Source organism: Talpa occidentalis, unplaced genomic scaffold (assembly GCF_014898055.3).
Source record: "Talpa occidentalis isolate TD23 unplaced genomic scaffold, MPIMG_talOcc4v2.1 talOcc4.17, whole genome shotgun sequence".
Classification (NCBI taxonomy): domain Eukaryota; kingdom Metazoa; phylum Chordata; class Mammalia; order Eulipotyphla; family Talpidae; genus Talpa; species Talpa occidentalis.
Genome location: NW_023601754.1, coordinates 11,695,704 through 11,716,446, shown reverse-complemented (window position 1 = coordinate 11,716,446; position 20,743 = coordinate 11,695,704). Strand labels below are relative to the sequence as shown.

At 54.0% G+C, this 20,743-nt stretch overlaps 2 protein-coding genes and 1 non-coding gene across 5 annotated transcripts in view; 1 reads left to right on the top strand and 2 right to left on the bottom strand.

Annotated features, from left to right (window-relative positions):
• Positions 1 to 17,331, bottom strand: part of PDPR (pyruvate dehydrogenase phosphatase regulatory subunit) — a 78,077-nt gene extending 60,746 nt beyond the window's left edge. Inside the window, exon 1 of the mRNA XM_054696993.1 lies at positions 17,124 to 17,331. The gene's annotated coding sequence lies outside the window, so the exon portion shown is untranslated. The remainder of the gene's footprint in view (positions 1 to 17,123) is intronic.
• Positions 414 to 8,787, top strand: LOC119249068 (C-type lectin domain family 18 member A-like). Of its 3 annotated transcripts, none has more exons than XM_054696995.1 (12): positions 414 to 767; positions 1,200 to 1,291; positions 3,097 to 3,324; positions 3,957 to 4,054; positions 4,406 to 4,527; positions 4,677 to 4,784; positions 5,330 to 5,422; positions 5,797 to 5,903; positions 6,558 to 6,609; positions 6,937 to 7,033; positions 7,874 to 7,968; positions 8,398 to 8,787. In XM_054696995.1, the coding sequence occupies exons 1-12, from the start codon at positions 629 to 631 to the stop codon at positions 8,433 to 8,435; spliced, it is 1,269 nt and encodes a 422-aa protein (XP_054552970.1). In that variant the 5' UTR covers positions 414 to 628; the 3' UTR covers positions 8,436 to 8,787. The 3 variants fall into 3 exon arrangements, with proteins under 3 accessions (XP_054552970.1, XP_037372032.1, XP_054552969.1); XM_037516135.2 differs by having other exon boundaries at positions 6,480 to 6,609; positions 7,877 to 7,968; XM_054696994.1 differs by having other exon boundaries at positions 6,480 to 6,609.
• Positions 17,332 to 20,303: 2,972 nt separating the features above from the next.
• On the bottom strand, positions 20,304 to 20,374 carry TRNAG-GCC (transfer RNA glycine (anticodon GCC)). Its single transcript has one exon. It is a non-coding gene; the product is annotated as a tRNA-Gly (tRNA).
• Between the last annotated feature and the right edge of the window lie 369 nt (positions 20,375 to 20,743).

Below are 20,743 nucleotides of genomic sequence, written 5' to 3'. Positions count from 1 at the left end.
TGCAAGCCCACTGCCCCAGTGACCCCACACTCCACCAGCACCTGTCTGGTGTGCAGTGACTGCCAGCCTATGTTTAATTCATGACTGGGGGTTGGGGCAAAGCTTCCCAAGAAAGAAAAGAACTCATGGGAGATTTTGCCCAGTTCCTGCCTGCCTACAGGGCATAGGGCCTCTGCCACAGCCTCTAATTCAGGCCTGGGGCTGGGAGTGGAAGCTGCCCGTAAGCTTGCAGGACACTGTCCTGGCCAGGGCACAGCCATCGGTCACTAATCTGCAGCCCTGGAATGTCTGCCGGCCAATCAACAGGGTCTCTGAGGGCTCCCCGAGGGCTCTAATAATCCTGCAATGATTAGCAGGGGCCATGGGGTCAGTGCACACCGCTAGGTCTACTGTTGGTGGGGCGGGCAGGCCAGGCCAGCAGCAGAGGAGGGAGGGAGCCCCTGGACTGGAGCTGTGCTTTTTCATGCCAGTGCCGATGGGAGGCTGTTTGGACACACCTATTACTCACCAGCCTCCCCCTTTTGTCTGCCAGCTCAACCTGACTCCTCAGAGGCTGTGGAGAGCTCCCTCCAGCCTGGGAAGTGAGCTGGACAGCTAAGCCAGGCTGCGCCCCAGCCCCAAAAGGCCCATGCTGCAGCCAGAGCCCTCAGAAGGGTTGGGGGGCCAAAGGCCTGGTCTCTTGCTTATGCTCCTGGCTCTCCTTGGCATGGCCTGGGCAGAGATGCCACCACCCCAGCTGCAGGAGGAGGAGGCTCCAATGCCCAGAGGTAAGGGGACCCTGGTGAGAGGTGGGGTAGCTCCGAGCTCAGCAGAGGGTGCCAGGGGGCTTCCAGAAGCCAGCTCCTGGCCTAAGCCTGGCATACTGCTGGAATTTAAAGAGGGACCCAAAAAATAAAGAGAGGGATCCTCAGGACAGTCCAGGGACCACAGGCAGATAGGGGAAGCTAGGGAAGAAGAATAAAGAAGGAAAATAGGCCCAGGTTTGGGGTCAAGGAAGACCCCAAACCAGCTCTCAGCCCTAGTGCCCCTTATACCCCCTCCATCTGTCCCAGCCTCCCCATAGCTCTGCTCCTGGCCCTCTCCCACACCTCTACCACCTATGTCTTGTTTCCTGGGGGTGGGAGGTGGCACCCTCATCTTGCCATGGGGACCCCCACCCTATCACCTAGGGGTGGGCCTGACCTTGTCTCCTGCCCCAGCCCTGAGCAGAAAGGAAAGTTTCCTGCTTCTCTCCCTGCACAACCGCCTGCGCAGCCAGGTCCACCCCACTGCGGCCAACATGCAGAGAATGGTGAGTATCCCCAATCTGGGCTCCCCCAAGGGCCAGCTGGAGGGCATCCCACAGAGGGGTCCAGCTGCCCTTCCACCTGGGCAGGGTTGGACGGGCAGCCCGTGACCTGGCCCATGGGGGGGCCCTACTTGGGGGTTGAGGGGCCCCCAGGGTGCAGGAAGCTCACCCTCTAAGGGAAATCTTTTGGCCTTTCCTTGCCTGTTGTCCTGGAGACTGAGAGACACAGGAAGAACATGGCCCCCATTTTCAGGAAAGAGGAGCTTTCCAAAGGAGTCCCAGCGGAAGACAGTGGCAGGGGAGCTGCAGGGGGCAGCACCCTGTGGGGTGGGGAGAGCTTGTGTGGCCCTGTGGGGTGGGGAGAGCTTTGTGGATTTGCACAACTGGAAGGGGGTCCCACCCAAGTTCCCTACTCATTCGCTGGGGGGCCAGGATTTCCCACCCACCACCTCTACTGGGACTGTGGGGGTTGAAGGTATCATCCTGGGGTCCAGATATGCTGCCCCCGCCCCATGTTAACAGGCCTGGGAGTAAGACTGGGGCGGCAGGTTTCCCCATGGCCGCCTCCCGTAAACTCCTCCTTGAGGCTGGCACAGCTGTGGTGACCTTGAGAGCTTTGGGGTCAGTTTCCCAGGAGGTGGGGGTGGGGCAGGCAGGCAGAGGGAGTCTCCCCCTTTCCTTGTTCATCAGCAGCTCTGTCCCTCCTCAAGCCCAGATCGAGGTTCCCACACCTCCTCCCACACTCCTAGCCCTGTGCTTGGCTGGGGGTGCTCCTGGTCAGCAGCTCAGGATTTTCTACGCTTTTCACAGCCAAAGCTTTGGCCAAAGTCTTGGAAAACTACATTTCATGAAAGAAAGAGACACAGGGGTTGGGGAGGGCACCTCAATCATGACTTTGGCCTTGGGCACTCCCATGAGCCTCCAAGGTGTCGTCCTGTGGAGGGTGAGGCGGGTGGGGTGGCGTGGGGTTGCAAGCGGGCACACGCACCCCCATCCGAGATGACCGCCTGTCATGGCCTGCTGTGGGTCAGCACTTTCTTCCTGCATCCAGTTCATCCTCACAACACTCTCATCTTGTAGGTACCTTCTTATCCCCATTTAAAAGATAAAGTTGCTGAGGCTGGTGGAGATTGGGGGGCTGTGGAGTTCACACAGCTGGAATGAGGTGGCTGGGCTGGACCAGGGCATTGCAGTGGACAGGCACATGCCGTGCTGATTGTTGAGCCTCTTGTTTAGAAGAGGAGGGCCATGTTGGAGTGATGCAGGGTTGGGGGAGGTCAGCTGGTGCCTGGGTGGGAGAGGAGATTACTCTTGCACCAGAGAACTCTGCTCACTGAGGCCAAGGCATTGAGTCCCTGGCCACACCCCATTTCCCTGTGGGGGTCCCTACACACTCCAAGTCCAGGCAGGGGAACAGGACTCAGCATCAGGACTGCTGGTGTCACAGAATGGAAACCAAGTAGGCGGGCTGTACCTAACAGCAAACATAAAAAGCCTTGGGCACATATCAGATTGGAAAAATTGCCTCCCAAGACTATCCCATCACCTGCATCTGCAGTGCGGCAGTGCTCTGGGCAGGGTCAATGGGGGACAAGACCTTGGAGAGCTCCTAGAAGGTTCTGTCTACCTACCTGACAAGGAGGGAGTAGGTAAAACCAGTTCAGAGTGGTCAGGGGCCCAAGCAGGACTCCTGGTCCACTATTCTTTTTCTCTGCTTGACCTGGCATCTCCTGGGTCACAGGGTCTTGCAGGGGTGGGGGCAGTTTGGATCAAGATTTCTCTACTGATGTCTCTGTGCCACCCCCCAGGACTGGAGTGAGACCCTGGCCCGATGGGCTCAGTCCAGGGCGGCCCTCTGCGGTGCCCTACTCCTGAGCCCTGTCACCGCCCAGGAAGTGGGCTGGAACGTGCAGCTGCTGCCCAAGGGCTCCGTGCCCTTCCCCCATGTGGTGGGCCTGTGGTTCTCCGAGGGGCAACAGTACAACCACGCGGCGGCCGAGTGTGCCCTCAACACCACCTGCGCCCACTACACCCAGGTGAGGCCAGGGACCCTGCGCCCGGGGTCAACTCAGAAGGGCTCAGGTTGTCCCCACATTGATGGCTGCTTTTACTCCAGTTTCTTTCACTTTGAGTTTTTCAGTTTTAAGTATGAAATACACTTGACCCTTGAATAACTAAGGTCTAAACCACATAGGTGCACTCACAGGTGGATTTTCTTAAAACAGACAAGGAAAACTCACTACGTGGACCAGTACAGCACTTGTGATTTTCACATTTTCTTTTCTCTAGCTTACTGGAAGAACACACAAAATATGTGCTAATTGACTGTGGATGGTATTGATAAGGATTCTTGTCAACAGCAGGTTGTTAGTAATTAAGTGACTGGGAGTCAAGAGTTGCCCTCGGGCTTCCAATTGCACAGGAGCCTACGCCTCTAACGCCCCGTTTGGTTCAAGGGTCAACTGTACGTCCTACATTTAGAAAATGTAATGCAAATGCCCGGCACAACTGCTGCACCTGATGTCCCCAGGGAGGTGAGGGCGCATTCTGCCTGTCTGGTGCGTGGCAAAAGCCGAGCGCCCCTGCCAGGCAAACATCATCTGAGCTGCTGGTCCCAATTGGGGGTGGGGCCCTCTATTATGGTTTCTGAATCGCTGTGTCCCCTCAGCTCGTGTGGGCCACCTCAAGCCAGCTGGGCTGTGGGCGGCAGCCCTGCTCTGGGGCCCAGGCAGGAATGGAAGCCTTTGTCTGTGCCTACTCTCCCGGGTAAGCCCCCATGGTGGCAGCTGCCCCGCCATCCCTTGCTGAGCCATTGGGGTGGGGGGCACCATCATCCCAGGGTGAGGGGCCCACCCACCCAAAAAAGTTACCCCTCGATCTACATCCTCTGTGGGAGAGGGCTGAAGAGAGAACAGGAGAGGGTCATGCATGATGTGGCTTCTCCTTGGGTACCCTTTCTGGGTATCCTACTTTTGGGGGAGATGCCCAATATTAGTTGGCAGTCATCTTTTCTTTCCTGGGAAAATTCCCTCTCGCTCAGCTCCCTGGCTGGGCCGGGAGGCGGGGCTGGCCGCCCAAGAACTGACCCTTCCAGCTCTCTGCTCCTTACTCTCACAGAGGCAACTGGGAGGTAAATGGGAAGACAATCGCTCCCTATAAGAAAGGTGCCTGGTGTTCTCTCTGCACAGCCAGTGTCTCAGGCTGCTTCAAAGCCTGGGACCATAAAGGGGGGCTCTGTGGTAAGTATCCCCACCTGTCTGCCTCCCCTGGGCCATGAGATCTGGTGATCCTAGCGAGGGTGCTGTCCCCAGAGCCCTGAGCCTTAGCCCCTGGGGGGCACTTGCCTGGCAGAGATCCCTCTCAGAGATGCCTCCCCTCTTCTGACCAGAGGTCCCCAGGAACCCATGTCGCATGAGCTGCTGGAACCATGGGCACCTCAACATCAGCACCTGCCACTGCCACTGTCCCCCTGGCTACACGGGCAGGTACTGCCAAGGTGAGGAGAGCCTGGGCTTCCAGATCATAAGGTCCCAGGGTGCGAGCAGGTAGCTCCCAAGGGTGAGGAGGGATAGAGCAGGGGTGCACCCCCATGTGTGCTTGTGGGGCACATCGAGAGGCTATGCTGTACTCACTGAGAGGGTTTTGTGGGAGTCTGAGGTGATAAGGGGGTGCCGAGCAGGTACTCGCTGATATGCACCTGGTCATTCAACAAGCATTCACTGAACACCGACTGTCTGCCAGACCCTGGGCTGTGCAGGGACTCAAGTGGAATCAGATGTGGCTCCTAGGCTCTAGAGTGCGGGAAGTGGATTCCTGTGCTGCCGTCCCACCTCCCCAGCTCTAGGACCATAGGCAGGTAGTGAGGCAGGTCCCTCAGTACCAGACTGGGCGTCTGGTAGTGAGGGGAACCCTGATGGGTTCCATCCCAGAGGGGGGTGACCTCTCTGTGCATTGCCAATCCCCACATACCCATGCCTCTGAGGGGCGCAGGCCCGGGGGCTGCAGTTGAGCGCAGTCCCTCCCATCCCTGTCCCTCCGCAGTGCGCTGCAGCGTGCAGTGCGTGCACGGCAGGTTCCGGGAGGAGGAGTGCTCCTGCGTCTGCGACGTGGGCTACGAGGGAGCCGAGTGTGCCAGTGAGTCCTGTCCTGAGGTTCCCCACCCACCCAAGCCCCCTCAGTGGGTTGCTGCGTCTGCTTTGTCCCAGCTCAGAGGAACCCACCACATGTACCTCTTTCCAATTCCCTGGTCAGTGACATCGGGGCAGTAGTTTGAACTTGGCCGGGGCAATGGCATTTATTCCACAGAAACTGGCAAATGCCACAAATGGTAGATTTTTTTTTTATACCCCCTCTCTAGCTTGGAGCAAGCGACCAGAGGAAGGGGATCCTTGAGCTTAACTCTGACTGGAGGAAGGGGTGATAAATCTGAGGTCCACACACACACACACACACACACACACACACACACACACACACACACACACACTAACGCAGGCGCCCACCCCCAGCCAAGGTGCACTTTCCCTTCCACACCTGTGACCTGAGGATCGATGGAGACTGCTTCACGGTGTCTTCGGAAGCAGACACCTACTATGGAGCCAAGATGAAATGCCAGGTGATGACTGACCCCTGCCTTCCCACGGACCCCCAGCATCCCAAGGGAGGGTCTTAATGGAGGGACCCTGAACTAAGCCACGGGTCCTTCAGTTTCCCAACTTGACACCCACTGTTAATCCAAAGCAGGGGTCATGAGCTCAGAGGCCCATGGAAGGCAGGAGGTCACTTACTGAGCTGAGGGTCCCAGAAACCAAGCACCCCCGATCTCTAACTGATAAGAGGTCCTGACTCAGCTCCACCCATCGGTTGTCAGGCGAGAGAGAAGGCAAGACCAGGGAGGCCAGACCTTGGGAGTTTTCAAGAGAACCAGGATTTTACTGGCATCTCTGGATTTATTAATGTCGGCAACCAACTAGAATATATTGATGACAATGTACAGATGAAATAAAAACCTCCAGGCTGGGCCCCAGGGCATAGAGAGAGAAGTGGGCCAAAGAGAGGCAGGAGGCTGAGCAGGATGTCAGGCAGTAGCTGGGCCGGCACACAGGCTCAGCACCCATGGCCGTGTAGGGGTGGGAGGAAGGGCTGACGTGAGCCCTGGGCCCTGCCGGGTGACTCACAGTGGGGGTCACAGGGAAAGGGCGGGGTGTTAGCCCACATCAGGAGCCAGAAAGTACAGGACATCCTTGCCTTCTACCTGGGCCGCCTGGAGACCACCAACGAGGTGACCAACAGCGACTTTGAGACAAGGAACTTCTGGATTGGTGAGTGTCCCGCTGGATGGGGTGTCCATGGAGTATGGGGCTGGGATGTCCCCCATTGCTCCTGGAATCTGGGCCCCCAGAGCACCAGCCAGAAGATGGTCAGGGTGTGGGAGGGCCTGAAGACCAGAATGGGGCCAGTAATCTAGCTGGGGACCCCCTCTCTGGGGAGCAGGCTGAAGGGAAGATCTCCCAGCAGGGCTGGCAGGCGTGGGAAAAGGGGGTGAAAGGCAGGGGCTGGACAGGCAGCAGCCTCCCAGGGATGCTGGGTTCTGAGCCGGGCTCAGGGATCTGGGGTCCGGTGGGGGCAATGCTGGTTGCTGTGGCCAGGCCTCACCTACAAGACCACTAAGGATGCCTTCCGCTGGACCACTGGGGAGCAGCAGTCCTTCACCAGTTTCGCCATCGGGCAGCCTGACAACCAGGGGTGAGTCAGGGGCCCTCCCCTCCCTGGGCCTGCTACCTGAGTCTGTAGACACTGCTGAAGCACCTCCGCCAGCCCAGCCCTCTGGGGCAGCGCGGCACTGAGGAGAGAGCAAATCTGAAAGCAGGCCCCTGGCCTCCAGGAACCCAAGACTACTTCATCTATCCAGTCCTTCCCAGAACCCCTTCAGCTGTCTCTCCACCTCTCCTTTACCCATTCCCCACCCCTGCTTCCTGCACCCCACCCTCTGCCTGTGTCAATGCACCCACTCTTCAGCCACCCACCTGCTGCACGTGTCCATGCACACATCCATCCACCAGTCAGCCCGCGCCAAGGGCCTCTGGTTGCCCTGCCCTGTCTCTGAAGCCCAGGAGTGCCGGGTGGCAGGGATGGAGGGGGTCACAAAGGCTCTGACTCAGTCTAGTCCTCGCCCAGTCAGTCCTCCCTCAACCTCCTTGCCCAGGCCCCCGGCCTGTCACCCAGACAAAGTGTGGGCTTGGCTGTGCTCCCAGGGTCACCTTCTCTCCTGCTGGGGGGAAGGACACAGGCCTGGCAGGTCCCGTCTGTCACCGCACTCCCACCCCCTTTCACTGGCATAGCTGAGGGCTGCCAGTGGGTAGGTGAGGCTGTTACTCAGGGTAGGGGGCTGCTGAGAGTTCCCAGCCTCCCTAGGGTGCTGCCGTGTTTGGGAGGCAGGCATGGGAGCTAGGGGGTGGGTGCAGCCCCGGGAAACCCCATATGTGGGATGGGTGCTCCTGTGTCTCTTGGACGCTGGGTGGAGGACTTATGCCTCTCAGACTCCTACTTTAATTCCTCCACCTAAGCTCTCGCCACCTTGACCAGCAGGTTTGGCAACTGTGTGGAGCTGCAGGCAGCAGCTGCCTTCAACTGGAACGACCAGCGCTGTAAAACCCGAAACCGTTACATCTGCCAGTTTGGTGAGCTCCCTTCTGCTCTCCACTCCTACACTACCCACGGGCCCCCTCCGGCAGCTAGGCTACCCAGCTCGCAGATCCAGGCAGTGGCCGAGCACGTGGGGCCACTGAAGTTGTCCTGCTCGGTGCCTTTTTGACCTGCCAGTACCTGGCCCAGATCCACACAGCAAGTCCATGCAGAAACAGGATTGCAACCACAGTCTGGCAAGGATTTCTCCGAAGCCTCTCTCCTATCACCAAGCTGTTATCTGGCGACCAGTAGGGTCCCTCAGTGTTCCCTGATTCGCTCAAGGCCAGTGAACTATAGTTCACTGAGGGTAAAAGTGAAGCCTGGCCCAGCACCTGCTGGAAGGGTCTAGAACTCCACATGGGGCATGGGGTACTTCTGGATCAAGTGCAGCAGATCCTCACTCTGGTCTCCTTCCTTTCCAGCTCAGGAGCACATTTCCCAGTGGGACCAGGGGCTCTGAGGCTGGGCCAGGCCTTTCCCCTGCCAGGACTTGGTTGCACCAGCCCAGTCAGCCCATCTGCCCACCTGTCTGGAACAAAAGCCGAGACCACAGGTCCAACATCCAAAAAGGTTCCTGGCAAGAAATGCGCAAGGGCTACAAATGGGACTAACAGAGAGCTTGGCATAGGAGGGGGGAGCCTGGGGCCCCTGAGCCTGCTTCTATTTGGAAGATGGACTCAATTAGGTACCAGAAAGCGCCTGGGCCAGCAGTCAGAAGAGACCACCCTCCTCCAACTGGGGCAGACCTCTGGGGCAGAGGCGCTCCCTCACAGTCCAGGATTGAGCCCCCAGAGGATTAAACTAAATTATGAATCAGTCAGACTCTTGAATGCTCATTTTGAAGAGAAATTCAGATACCCAGGATCCTCCTGGGGAGACTAGAGCATGCCTGACATTTCACTGCTAGTTGCTTCCTACCCACTTCAGTGTCACCCTTTGCAAGTTTCAGTCCAGTGAGGTAGGAGGCCAGACTCCGCCTCAGGGAGAGAGCTTTTTTTTTTTCCGGCCGCTCCCAGACCTCGGACCCAGGAGTACTGGATAGGAATTGGTGTGAGCTCCCTGGAAATGAAAGAGAGAGAAAGAGAGGGAGAGACAGACACACACACACACACGCACAGAGAGAGAGAGAGAGAGAGAGAGAGAGAGAGAGAGAGAGAGATAGAGACAGAGACAGAGACAGACAGACTTGAGCTCCTGGAAATGAGTGTATCATGGGTGTAAGTGTGTGTGTTTTGTCTGTCCTGGTACAGTGCTTTCACTAATCCCAGAAATCCGGGGCTGACAGCCAAATCAGAATCTGTAAATTTCCACCCCCTCGCCCAGCCCCTCAAACATCATAGTTAGATATGACAGGTACTACTAAAACCCTTGACATCTATTAACTCATTTATTAACTCATTTAAACCCTCACACATTCTCGCTGAGGAGTAATTCTACCCCTATTTTACTATTGAAGAAACGGCGACACAGAGAGGTTGAGTAACTTGCCCAAGGTTACACAGCTGGGAACTGAACCCAGTCTAGCTATTAATTAATCTTTGCACAATCCTTTAGTGGCTCAGCCTATCTACTTGAGGGAGGAGGGAGAGCTCTTTTGTGCCTTGGCTCAGAAGTAGAGCATTCAAGCAAATGTCCTTAACTGTCTCTACCATGCAGCAAAGGGGGAGTTTGGACAGTTGTAGGAGGACCAAGCCCCAGACCTCTGCCCAGAAAATTTCCCAAAGTCACCTGCAAGGACCAGGCATCAAGTTTCTGGGGTTGGCTTGCCCACTACACCCCTGGCTTGTGATAGGAGACAGGGAACCCTACTCTCCACTTTAGCCCTACAGGCTAAGACTATGCATATGAGAATCCAAGCTTCACCCAATCTATAAAATCAAAACATACTGGCAAAGGAATTGGATAATGATTATTTATGACACAGAAAGATTCTTCACCTCACAGTGGATCATTGTAGTGAGTTCTGGAAAACTTACAAGGCCTGACTTATAATATATCTGTGACTATAGATTCTGATATTGGGAACCTGTTTCTCCCTCATGTAGTAAACTTCATTAGCAAACTTCTAAGCCAGAGTGTGAGAGGAGGCATCCAGGCAGGTGAGAGAACGGGAGGTGTTATCCAGAACATACCACAGCCCAGGTGCACGCTGTCAAGTGACCACACCAAGTTGTTTTGCTGGTTGGAGGTAGAAGCGTGGCCTGGGACTGTGGAAGGAGAAGCCTATCCATCACAAGTCTTAGCTGCAGCCATTAAAAGCACAGAAAAATATATTATTATTATTATTATAATATTGCAGGAAAGGAATTTACCAAAACGACAATGATTTCAAAATGAGCAAAGGACTTGAACAGTTCTCCAAAGAAAATAAATGAACAGCCAACAAGCACATCAAAAGACACTCAACATCAGTAGCAACAAGAAAACCAAATCAAAACCACAATGAGATACCTCCTGACACCCCTTAAAAGGGTACTGGTAGCAAAGGAACAGACAATAACTAGTGTTGATGAGGATGTGGGCGAGCTGGATCCTTCTTATCTTGATGGTGAGAATGTAAAACGTAAGGTCATTGGGAAAAACAGTTTGATGGTCAAAAAGTTAAACATGGACCTCCCCTGGTGGCACAGCGGTTGAGCGCTGGGCTGGGAGGTTGCCCGCAGCCTCTGCAGCGCCGGTTCGTTCCCCGACCGCCGGCGAGGGTCCCACCAAAAAAAAAAAAAAAAGTTAAACATGACTGCCACATGATAGAACAATTCCATTCCTAGGAATGTACCCAAGGGAACGGAAAACAAGTACTCAAACAAATCCTTATATACAAAATCCATAGCAGCATTATGTCCATCCGCGCATGGATAAACAAATTGTGGTGCACGCATAACAATGGAAAACTACTCAGAAAAGGGATGGAGATGGACCCTGAAAATGTTATTTTAGCTGAAAGAAGCTAGTCCCAAAAGATCACATATTACAGATTCCACTCACATGAAATATTCAGAATAAGTAAACCCATAGAAACAAAACACAGACTGGTGGTTGCCAGGGATAGCAGGAGAATAGGGAGTCGCTGCTTAATGGGTCTGGGTTTTGTCTTGGAACTTCGAGGTGGTGGCTGCATAACATAATGAATGGATGAAATGCCACTGAATGGGTTAATTCCTTGTTATGTGAATTTCACCTCAATTTTTTTTTTTTTTTAAAAAAGGGCAATGGTTGGTCAGAGGAAACTGGGGAGTCAGAGAGCCAGGTTGGGGGCTTATGGAGCTGGAAATCATGATGCAAATTCTACTGCAGTGCCAGTCTGGATAGATTCCCATGCCCCGAGGCCAGGCATGGTTCTGCAGAGCACAGTCTTAGAGCAGGAAACCGAGTCACCCTTTTGGCAACCCCACCTCTGTGGGGTTGGCCACCTACAGTGCCCATGCAATGCTCTCTGTACCTCGGGCACCCCAGACTCCAGCTCCCCATATCAGTTACAGCCTCTCCTGCCTGCATCCCTGACACCACTTCCCTCACCTATTTGTCAATGCCGAGGGAAGGACGTGTCCTTGGAGTGTAAAGCTTGGGGTCCTCTGAGAGTTCATGGGTGAGGTGGCAGTGGGCAGGTCCTACCTGGAAAGTCCATCCTGACCTTCTCATCCAGAGGGGAGGTGGCTGAATGAAGGGGGTTCTCCATGTTGCTCCTCCACCAGCCGCTTTAACTGGGAATGTGTTGAAAAGCCGATTTTCAGTTGCCCAAAGCCACTGACTGTGAAACTCAGAAGGCGGAGGTCTGGGTTTTAACGAGCTCTCCAACTATTTTAGACTCAGAGACCATGAGTTTGAGTCTAAAGTCAGACCCCCTGCCACTTAATATCTGTGTGACTTTTGACAAGTCACTTAACCTTTAGGGGACCAGTTGTCCCAGTTTGCGGGCACCGTTCTGGCTTTAGCACTAGTCCCAAGTAAACAGGTAAGTGAATTGCTCAGGCTTTTATTCCATTGGCCTCTGTGGCTATCACCTGTGGCCTTGAATGCAGCAGCATGGGCTCACAGTACGCATGCCTGATGGCGAACACCTGGAGTGTGGTGCATGTATGCATAAGCGTGCACACCTGAGCCTTGAGGCTGAGGCTATAGGGCAGCGTCACTCAGAGGCAAGAAGGAGTCGCTATGAGAGGACGAGCTATGGCTGCAAGAGGAAGAGACAACAAGAGAACAGCAGAGAGAGCCCAAAGAGAAAAGGGTATAAAGATTCGCCTCCCAGCCTCCTGACCCCTCGGCCCCCCTGCCTTGCCAGCCTTCAGGCTTGCCCCACAATTGGCGTAAAAAGAGCATTAAAGCCTGAAAAAGCCACTGAGGGCTCCAGGATTCTCCTTTATCCCTCTGCTTGAATCAATAGAGAACCTACTCTGTGCTTGCTGACACAACATTTGGTCACCCTGGTGTTTAGGAAGACACCGTAAAACACATCTCTGACTCATTTCCTTCTTTTATAAACTGAGGATAATAAGTTAGTATATTAAAATGTTTAAAACACAGCCTGGTGGGGCCTCCCTGGTGGCACAGAGGTTACAGACACAGCACTATCAAGCTATCGCCAGCCACTGCAGCATGAGTTCCATCCCTGGCCAGGGAGCTGACCCACATGGCACAGCAGACCTCTCCTGCCTCGCCCACTGCTCCCTCAGCAGTGTATTTTCAGTGGATCTGCCTGTTCTGCTGCCCACTCTCTGGTGAATCCTCTCCCCACCCCTGTACCTCTGACCTGTACCCCAGTTCTTCTATGCATAAATAAATCTCTAAAAAAAGAAAGAAACACGGCCTGGTAAGAGTAAACACTAAAGTGTGTTAGCTCAGCTGAGTTAGATTCCTCAGTTTGGATTCCTTCATTAACATGATAGCATTTAAATCTCATTTGTTAGCATTAAAGTTCTCCAAACCGCCTGCACATAGTAAATGCTCAGTGAGTCTCAAGCTATCCTCATTATTAATATTAATGCCATTATCTGTTGGCTAATATTATTTGGCCACATTTGAGTCAAGGTTTCAGGCAATCACCAGAGTGAACAATTAGAGCAAGCCCAGCTAAGCAACCCAACCCCCGAATCCTAACTATCAATACATCCAACCCTAGCTAACGTGACGGTCTTCATTGCCCAGTTTCCACCCTAGGGATCCATTACCAGATCACTTTCACAGGTTTTTGCAATTTATACCATTTATACTGAGAGGTTTTCACAGTATAAATCAGTGAGAGCTCATCATTCTTTTGGTCATGGAATATCCTCCTCCCAGATGTGATGTCACTGGTTTATAGTCTGGAGGAAATGAGAGGCATACAATGGGTCATTAGGGGGTGCATTATTTAGGAAATGCCCAATGCTGGCCAGGATTGCAGCACGTGGGGGGGAGGGGAACACAAGCTGAGGTAGGCCCTGCCACCTTCAGCTCACCCAGGCATTGGCATTCAGGTGGCCAGGATGCATGCTACTTCTCGGTCTGACCTGTAGTATCCTGCCCATCATCCATTACCACCAGCCACAGCTCAGCCACAGGGTATCCTAACTGCAAAGAGGATAGGGAACTCCATTTAGGGCAAAGGCGTATGGGTTTTCTATTGAGCAAATAGCAAGTTTCTGCCACCAGGATTGTAAAATGACAAAGAGGAGTTGCTTTGGCTGGCAAGGGGAACTCATGGGAATGGGGGTATGTAGGATAAGTGAAAAGGTATCAGGCTTTTCTGCCCTCCCACCATTAGGATTGATGATGGATCTGTGTGGTGCTGAATGCATGCCTGATTGCAGGCACCTGGAGTAGGGTGTAGGCATGCGTAAGTGGGTACACCTGTGCTAAGGCTGTGCTTATAAGGGCGGTGTCATGGGGACACCAGAAGAACCACGAGAGAAGCAGAAGCAGAGCCACGAGAGGAGCAGAGAACACGGCCACCAGAGAACGTCAGAGAGCCCAGAAAGAGTGAAGACTTGTGGGGGCTGTCAGCCTCCCGGCCCCCCAGCAACCCTGTCTGCTGTGTACCTGGTAAATCCCAATAAAAGCCTGAAAAAGCCACTGAGGGCTCCAGGATGACTCTTTCACCCGTCTGCTTGAATCATAGAGATCCTGCTCCATGTCATTCCTGTCACTACAGGGTACCTTGGTCTCTACAATCTAATAGCCTGCTCTCCATGTTTTCCCAATTAGGGGTCTAGCATGGGAGTGAAGTGACATGATGGTGTCATTTTTAAAACCCTTGATCAAACTTTCAGTTTGGTTTGTAACTCTCTGACTGGTAGCTGCAAGACAGAAAATTCCCTGGTTTTCCAGCCAGGCCTTGAGCCAAGAATTTGGACTTTGAACTTGCCTTTCTTTCCTTTAAGCTGTGTGGTATGTTAGCACACCACCTACCCATCAGCCCTTGACTTGGGGTAACAATACCCATCGATGGTTTGAGCCACCAGGTCCCCAAAGCCTTACCTTTGAAGTGCATTTTGTTCTGGAGGCAGAGGATTAACTGCCTCACGCCATGGGCTGCTTGTGTCCTGTCCCTTAATACTAGGGGGATTTCCATGTCCTCTGGCCCGTTCACTAGCCCCACACCCGCCCTTTTTCTCTCAGGGCTTTGTGCTCCACCCACTCCTAGCTCTATTTTTATATCAATCAAGGTTCTTAATTTTAAGCAACAGAAACTGATTCTGGCCTCTCTCAGCAGAAAAGGAATTTGTCGAAGGTATTGGTTATTTCCCAGGAGCCCTGGAAGGTGGAAGGACTGGGTGCAGAAAAAACCCATGGCCACTGCTGGCCACAGATGCCACAGTCGTTACCACCAACGTGGGTCAGAGGTGTCGCCACCTTTGGAAACAGGATATAGCTGCTGCCTCTGCCACCATCAGTGGCTGGGATATGCTTCTTTGCACAGGTGGCTTTAATTCAATCAGGTGTGTGGGTCTGTCGGAGGGGCCGTGTCTTGTGTTCAGGGTCCAGCTACAAAGGAGGCATACAGGGGCATTTTTAACGTCTTTCATGGGAGATAGGCTCTGTCTCAAAGCAGGGGATACCTTTAACACATGTAGGGGGCTCAGATGTGGGGCAGCCAGAAGAATGAATTAGGTCCACTGGGAGAAGCCACCCAGTGCATCCAGGACCTGGACCCATGGCACTGGTCTTGTCAGCCCCACAGTCTGACTGGCAGGTTCTATATGGGGTCAAGCAAGTAATGGAGCAGTGTCCTGTACAAAGGTGGCATGGCCTGGGAATGCTAACAGAAGCTGAGCCCACCAAGTAGCTGTGAGCAAGACCTCCAACTTGGACTTGGCTTCGAGGCAGGGGACTGAGATCCCATTAATCCTCGAAACTTGCTGTCCATGTGACCCTTGACTCATACGGGAGCCTTTCTGTAAGGTGGGTAATAATGGCACCTACCCTGCCCAGGTTGTGTGAGGATTAAATGAGGTGGTGGCTGTGAAGTTTGTAGCTCACTGTCAAGCAAACAGCAGGCATTCACTCACTGCAACGGCTGCCTGCAATCTTTACCTTCTCCTTCTTCCTTGGAGAACAACACTATGAAATTAGTGATCTACTTTGGACCCTGTTGAAATCAGGATGAGCATTTCTGGGCGTCAGCTCCAACAACTGGGGACCACCTGTTTGATACAGCCACCCCCTCTGCTCCTCTCCTTTTCCCCTTATTCTTGTCCTTGCATCTGCTTGGCCTGTCTGTTCCATTCTTCTAATCTCTCTCTTTTTTAAAAAAAAGATTTATTCATTCATTTATGCATACAAGAGCTGGGGTACAGGTCAGAGGCACGGGGGTGAGAGGATTCACTAGAGACAGAGTGGGGAGCAGAACAGGCAGATTGACTGAAACACACTGCTGAGGGGAGCAGCAGGCGAGTCAGGAGAGGTCTGCTGCGCCATGTGGGTAGCTCCCTGGCCGGGGATGGAACTTGTGCTGCAGAGGTGCAACTGGACTCAGCCTGGGGAATGGAAGAGGTGTGTCTCTTAGGAAATCTGAGGGAGCAGGGACTTTGTGAGAGATGCGTATGAAGCGAAGACCTACACCCCATTTCCTAGCAGTTGACTGATATGCTGACTGAACCGTGGATCCCCAGATAAATGATCAAACATTATTCTGGGTGAGTCTGTAAGGGTATTTCTGGATGAGATTAACATTTGAATCCATAGACTGACTAGCGCAGGTAGCCCTCCCCAATGTGAATGGGCCTTATCTAATCAGTTGAAGGCTTGAATAGCAGGAAAAGCTGACCCTTCCTCAAAGTCTCTCTCAACCCTCTTGCTGTCTGACCACCTCAAGCTAGTATGTCTGCTCCTTTCCACCTTCGGACTCCAATTGAAACTTAGGCTCTTCCTGAGTTTAGAGCCTACTGGTCTTAGACTAAAATTACATATCAGTTCTCCAGGGTCATCAGTTTGCTACTTGGGGATCTTGGGACTACAGATCGTGGGCCTCCATAATCACAGGCGTCAACTTCTTACAACCTATCTCTTTATATAGAGAGAGACAGATGGTTGGGAGGGATGGATAGATAGATGGATAGATGGAGAGACAGAGGAGAGAGACAGAAAGATCCTATTCTGTTTCTCTGCAGAACCGAACACCAATACAGCCCGCAAGTGAGGGTGGGGCCCAGACAGAACCCCATACTTAAACAGCTTGGGCTGTCGGTGGCTTGGACATAGTTTGGGGAGTCCACACACTTGGACATGGTTTGGGGTGTTATTGCTAGTGAGCTTTCCAACACTCCATCAGTCTCCTCATTGGATAACTGACCCCAATTAGCAACCTGGTGACAATTGAATGGTTTTCCCCACTTGATTCCAAGATTGGATCCATAACCTTGGCCTTACGAGAACAATGCAGGTTTGCTGCATTCTCCCCTTTCTAAGCGATCACATCTCAGTATTTCTAGCTTGTAGGGGACAGTGGTGATCATAGCCCAAGGAGAATGGCAAGCTTGTGTTAATGCTGTGCCTTCTACAATGGCCAGAGCAGGTATTTGTAAGTACCTATGCACTGTCAATCTTCTAGGTGGACATGGGTGAGTTTTCTGTCCTCTCTGGACATTGCAAATATGAAAGTGACCACAGACGTAAATATGTGCCAAAGGAACAGACACAGAAAGCGAGGCGACACAGCAGTGCAGGTGTTTACCTTGGAGCATATGGTCTGCTGAATGAGTTCTTGAGTGGATGAATTAGGACCATGAAGGGGGGCTGCAGAGTCTCTACCTTCTTCCAAAGTGAACACTTGCTCTGCACTGTCAGCACCATGGGGGCTCCTGCCACAGGTCTCCTTGTTTCTCACTGAGAGCAAGCAGGCACTGAATAAAATGCTCTTGGTGATGATGTTGCAGGAAACCCTGAGAAAAGGAAAAGGAGCAGACCCACATTTATTATTTGATCACAGAGTCAGGAGGAAAGGGGGTGGGCTCTGGAAGGGGCTTGGAAGTCAGAGTAAAACTGGGGTCTGATCCAAACCCACAAACAAAAGGTGGAATTGATAATGGGGCTCCATTTATGTATTCAGCACACAGCCACTGGGCACCTACTCAGTGCCAGGCCCTAAGCAAACAGCAGGAAGCAGGATCTCCCTCCCTGCCCCACCATGTCAAGCGCTCTTGAGAGATGAGGAGCCCAGAAATGAGATCAACTGCCCGAGGTTAGTGAGAAGGCAGCAGCAACGCTTGACTTTTCAGTCCTCCCCAATCAGAATGGAATCGGAATCTGAATCAGAATCGAATCCAGCAGACTTGACTCCTTTTGAGAGAAGGGGCAGCGGGGTGTCCAATTCCCATCCCAAGCCGGCTTCTTTGTTCCTCACTCAGAGCCATCCCTCTGGGCCCATTCCCAATGCAGCCAGCTCAGAGGCTTAGCCCTAAGGCAGCTGTGGGGCGTGGGTCTGACAGGGCCAGCAAGTGGGTGGGCAGACACACAGCAGAGGACACTTGAGAATGAACACCGACCAGGGCTGGGTGTCTTCTCAGAGGACACAAGGATCACAGACATCATCCCTCCTGCCTTTTCATGGTATCACCCCCAAATGTCAGGACCCAGGTGATGGGGTCCATTTCCATGGTGGGCTTGGGGAAATAGTGGGTCACCCTCCCACACTTGGGGGCTTTTCAGGTTTGAAGTGAGCCAAAGAGACCATTAGTCTCAGTGCCATGGTCCCCCAAGAATGGAGACAGCCCCCCGAAGCCTGAGCCCAGCTTGGGCTCTCTGGGTCCCAGGTCCATCAGGAACCAGGCTGACTGCTCACTGACCAGAGGTGGGTACTCCCCTGCCCTGCCTCTCCAGGGGCGCAGCCCACCCGCTCAGAGCTGAGGAACAAGGAATCAAGCAGGCCACACGCTCTTCACCCCTTCCTCCCACACCCTCCCTCTTCCCAAACTCTCATGCTGCCCTCTGCTCCCTTCAGATTTACACATGGCTCCAGAGCCCCAGCGCAGTGTGGGAAGGCCAAGCCAGAAGAGACCTCAGGGCACAGCCGTCTCCTGGTGAGTCTGTCAGGGCTGCCTGGGAGGGAGCCTGGTTGTTGGCTTGTGTGGGGCTCTGGGTTCCCCTGGGATGGAACAAGGACCCCAGGAGGCTTGTTCAGTGTGGTGGGCACCATCTCAGCCGTCTCAGGCTGCCTGGTCAACTCACTGCGGCTCGAGGCCCCTTCTTCCTTTGTCTGTAAATGGGAGGAGTTGGCCCAGCTCATTCCAAGCCCCTTCAGGCCCATGGAGCCCAGCAACATCCTGCTGGCAGAGGCAGGGGGTTCCCTCCTCCCATCTGAAGCCAGGGGTCAGGGTTCTCCAACAGGACCCTTACCTATGGGACGCCTGAGATGTTTGGGAAGTAGCAAAGGGGAAACTTGCTGATTGAAATCTTAGTCCTCGCTTGGGAAAGTTAAAGAAATCTTATATTTTAAAACTGTAAAGAAACTTTATAAACATTTTCAGAAAGGAGCTCTCCAACCTCCACCAGCTAATGCACCATTTTCATCGGTGTCATCAGGGTGTGTGAGAAACCCCGGGGGCCTCTTGGTTTCCTCAGCTATGGTGACCTCACTCAGCTCCTGGCTCCATGGTGGGCACTTGAGGGGTTTCTATCTTGCTGGCACGGAGGCTGTGGGGACACTGTTAGGAAGGCGCAGGGGCCGAAGTTTCTGGTTTCCTTTGGGTTTCACCTGAGCTCATCTCTGTTGGAAGTGGGATGGCTGGACTGGGGTTCTCGAGAAGTCTCTGCAGCTCCAGGCTGAACTTGAGAGAGATTAGGTCAAATCTCACCTTGCCAGCAGCAGCTTAAGCAGCTGAGTCACCCCGTGAGTGGCCAGGGGGTGAAGCCCCTTGTTCACTGCATGTGCGTGGGGCTGAGGAGCAGGGGGAACATGGGTATCTCACAGACCTTTAACTTGCACCTCCAGTCACGCAGCATTGGTGGGCCTTGTCTCTCCTCTGTGAGATTTCTCCAGGGGCTGTGCCACCGGGTTTTGTAAAGATCTGAGTTAGGGGAGATAAGGAATCTCCTCTCACGGTTCTCTCACAGATGTGTCACACAGTCAATTTTGAGACCCTCCCTCTGTTCTTCAGCTCCAATCACCCTCCTCTGGTTTCATATTTTCCACCCCAGACCTTTACCCAGCAAGCTGTGTCCAGTCCTGTCAGACCTCCCGGAGGGGAAGGGGGGGTACTTTAGGGTGGGGGTCGCAGGCTGGGGCACAGAGAAGCCATGGGGAGTGACAGCCCTTCACAGGGGCTTGAATCCCCGCAAGGGGAGGACCCCTTAAGGCCCACTGAAGTGTTTCCAGTAGCTCTGTCAGGCCGTGTGTGTGTGTGTGTGTGTGTGTGTGTGTGTGTGTGTGTGTGTGTGTGTGAGGGGGGGGGCAGCAGCAGGTGGGGGAGCTGTGGCTGTGGCCTTTTGGGATGGTGCAAGGCCTCGTCAACCTGGAGGACTGCCCCGGTCCCCCTGACCTGAGGACGCTGGAGGAGGTGACTTGACCTCAGCCCACAGCGCTTTGATTTTCTCCTCAAGGTGCGCGCGCCACCGACCCCTTGAAACCAAATGGTTCCCTTTTGGGGGAAAAGGGTCAAGACAACCCACCCAGGGCACAAACCTCTTCTCTTGCTTCTACCTCAGGGTGGCGCCAGGGTCTGGGGCTGCAAGGGAGGGGACGTGCAGGGGGACCCTTCAGCTCAGCCAGGCGGGCTGCAGCCGCGCATGCGCCCTAGCCCCTAACCCGCCCGTCTCAACTCGCGGCTCCCGTGGCCGGTGAAATCCCGTTCCCGCGCACACCTCGGCTTTAGCGGCTTGAAAAGGCCACTTCAGGGAAAAAGACAAGTTTGCTCTTTGCATTGGCCGGGAATCGAACCCGGGCCTCCCGCGTGGCAGGCGAGAATTCTACCACTGAACCACCAATGCTCGACAGGCCATGGGTCCTCCGCGCGGCCCAGGAGGGCGGCTCCGGCTCTCGCGCCCCGACTAGTCCCCCCCGAAAATCTCCATCCAATAGGACGGGATGGGACGGAGAGTTGGGAAGAGGAAGGGGGTCTGGTCAGCCCGAGGGGACCTCAATACGCGCTCGTGCTCATTTGAGATTCGTCACCTTCAGCTCGGCCCACCCCCCAGCCCTCCCGGCTCGGTCGCTCCCGGCCGTGGGGAGGGGCGAGGGGGGCTGCCTGTTTCACGCACCACACGGGGAACCCCGACCCCACAGCGTCGGGAGGCGGGGGCCGGTCCTCTCCCCGCTCCACTGGAGCGTTTTCCTTGCCCCAAGGACCCACCCCTGCG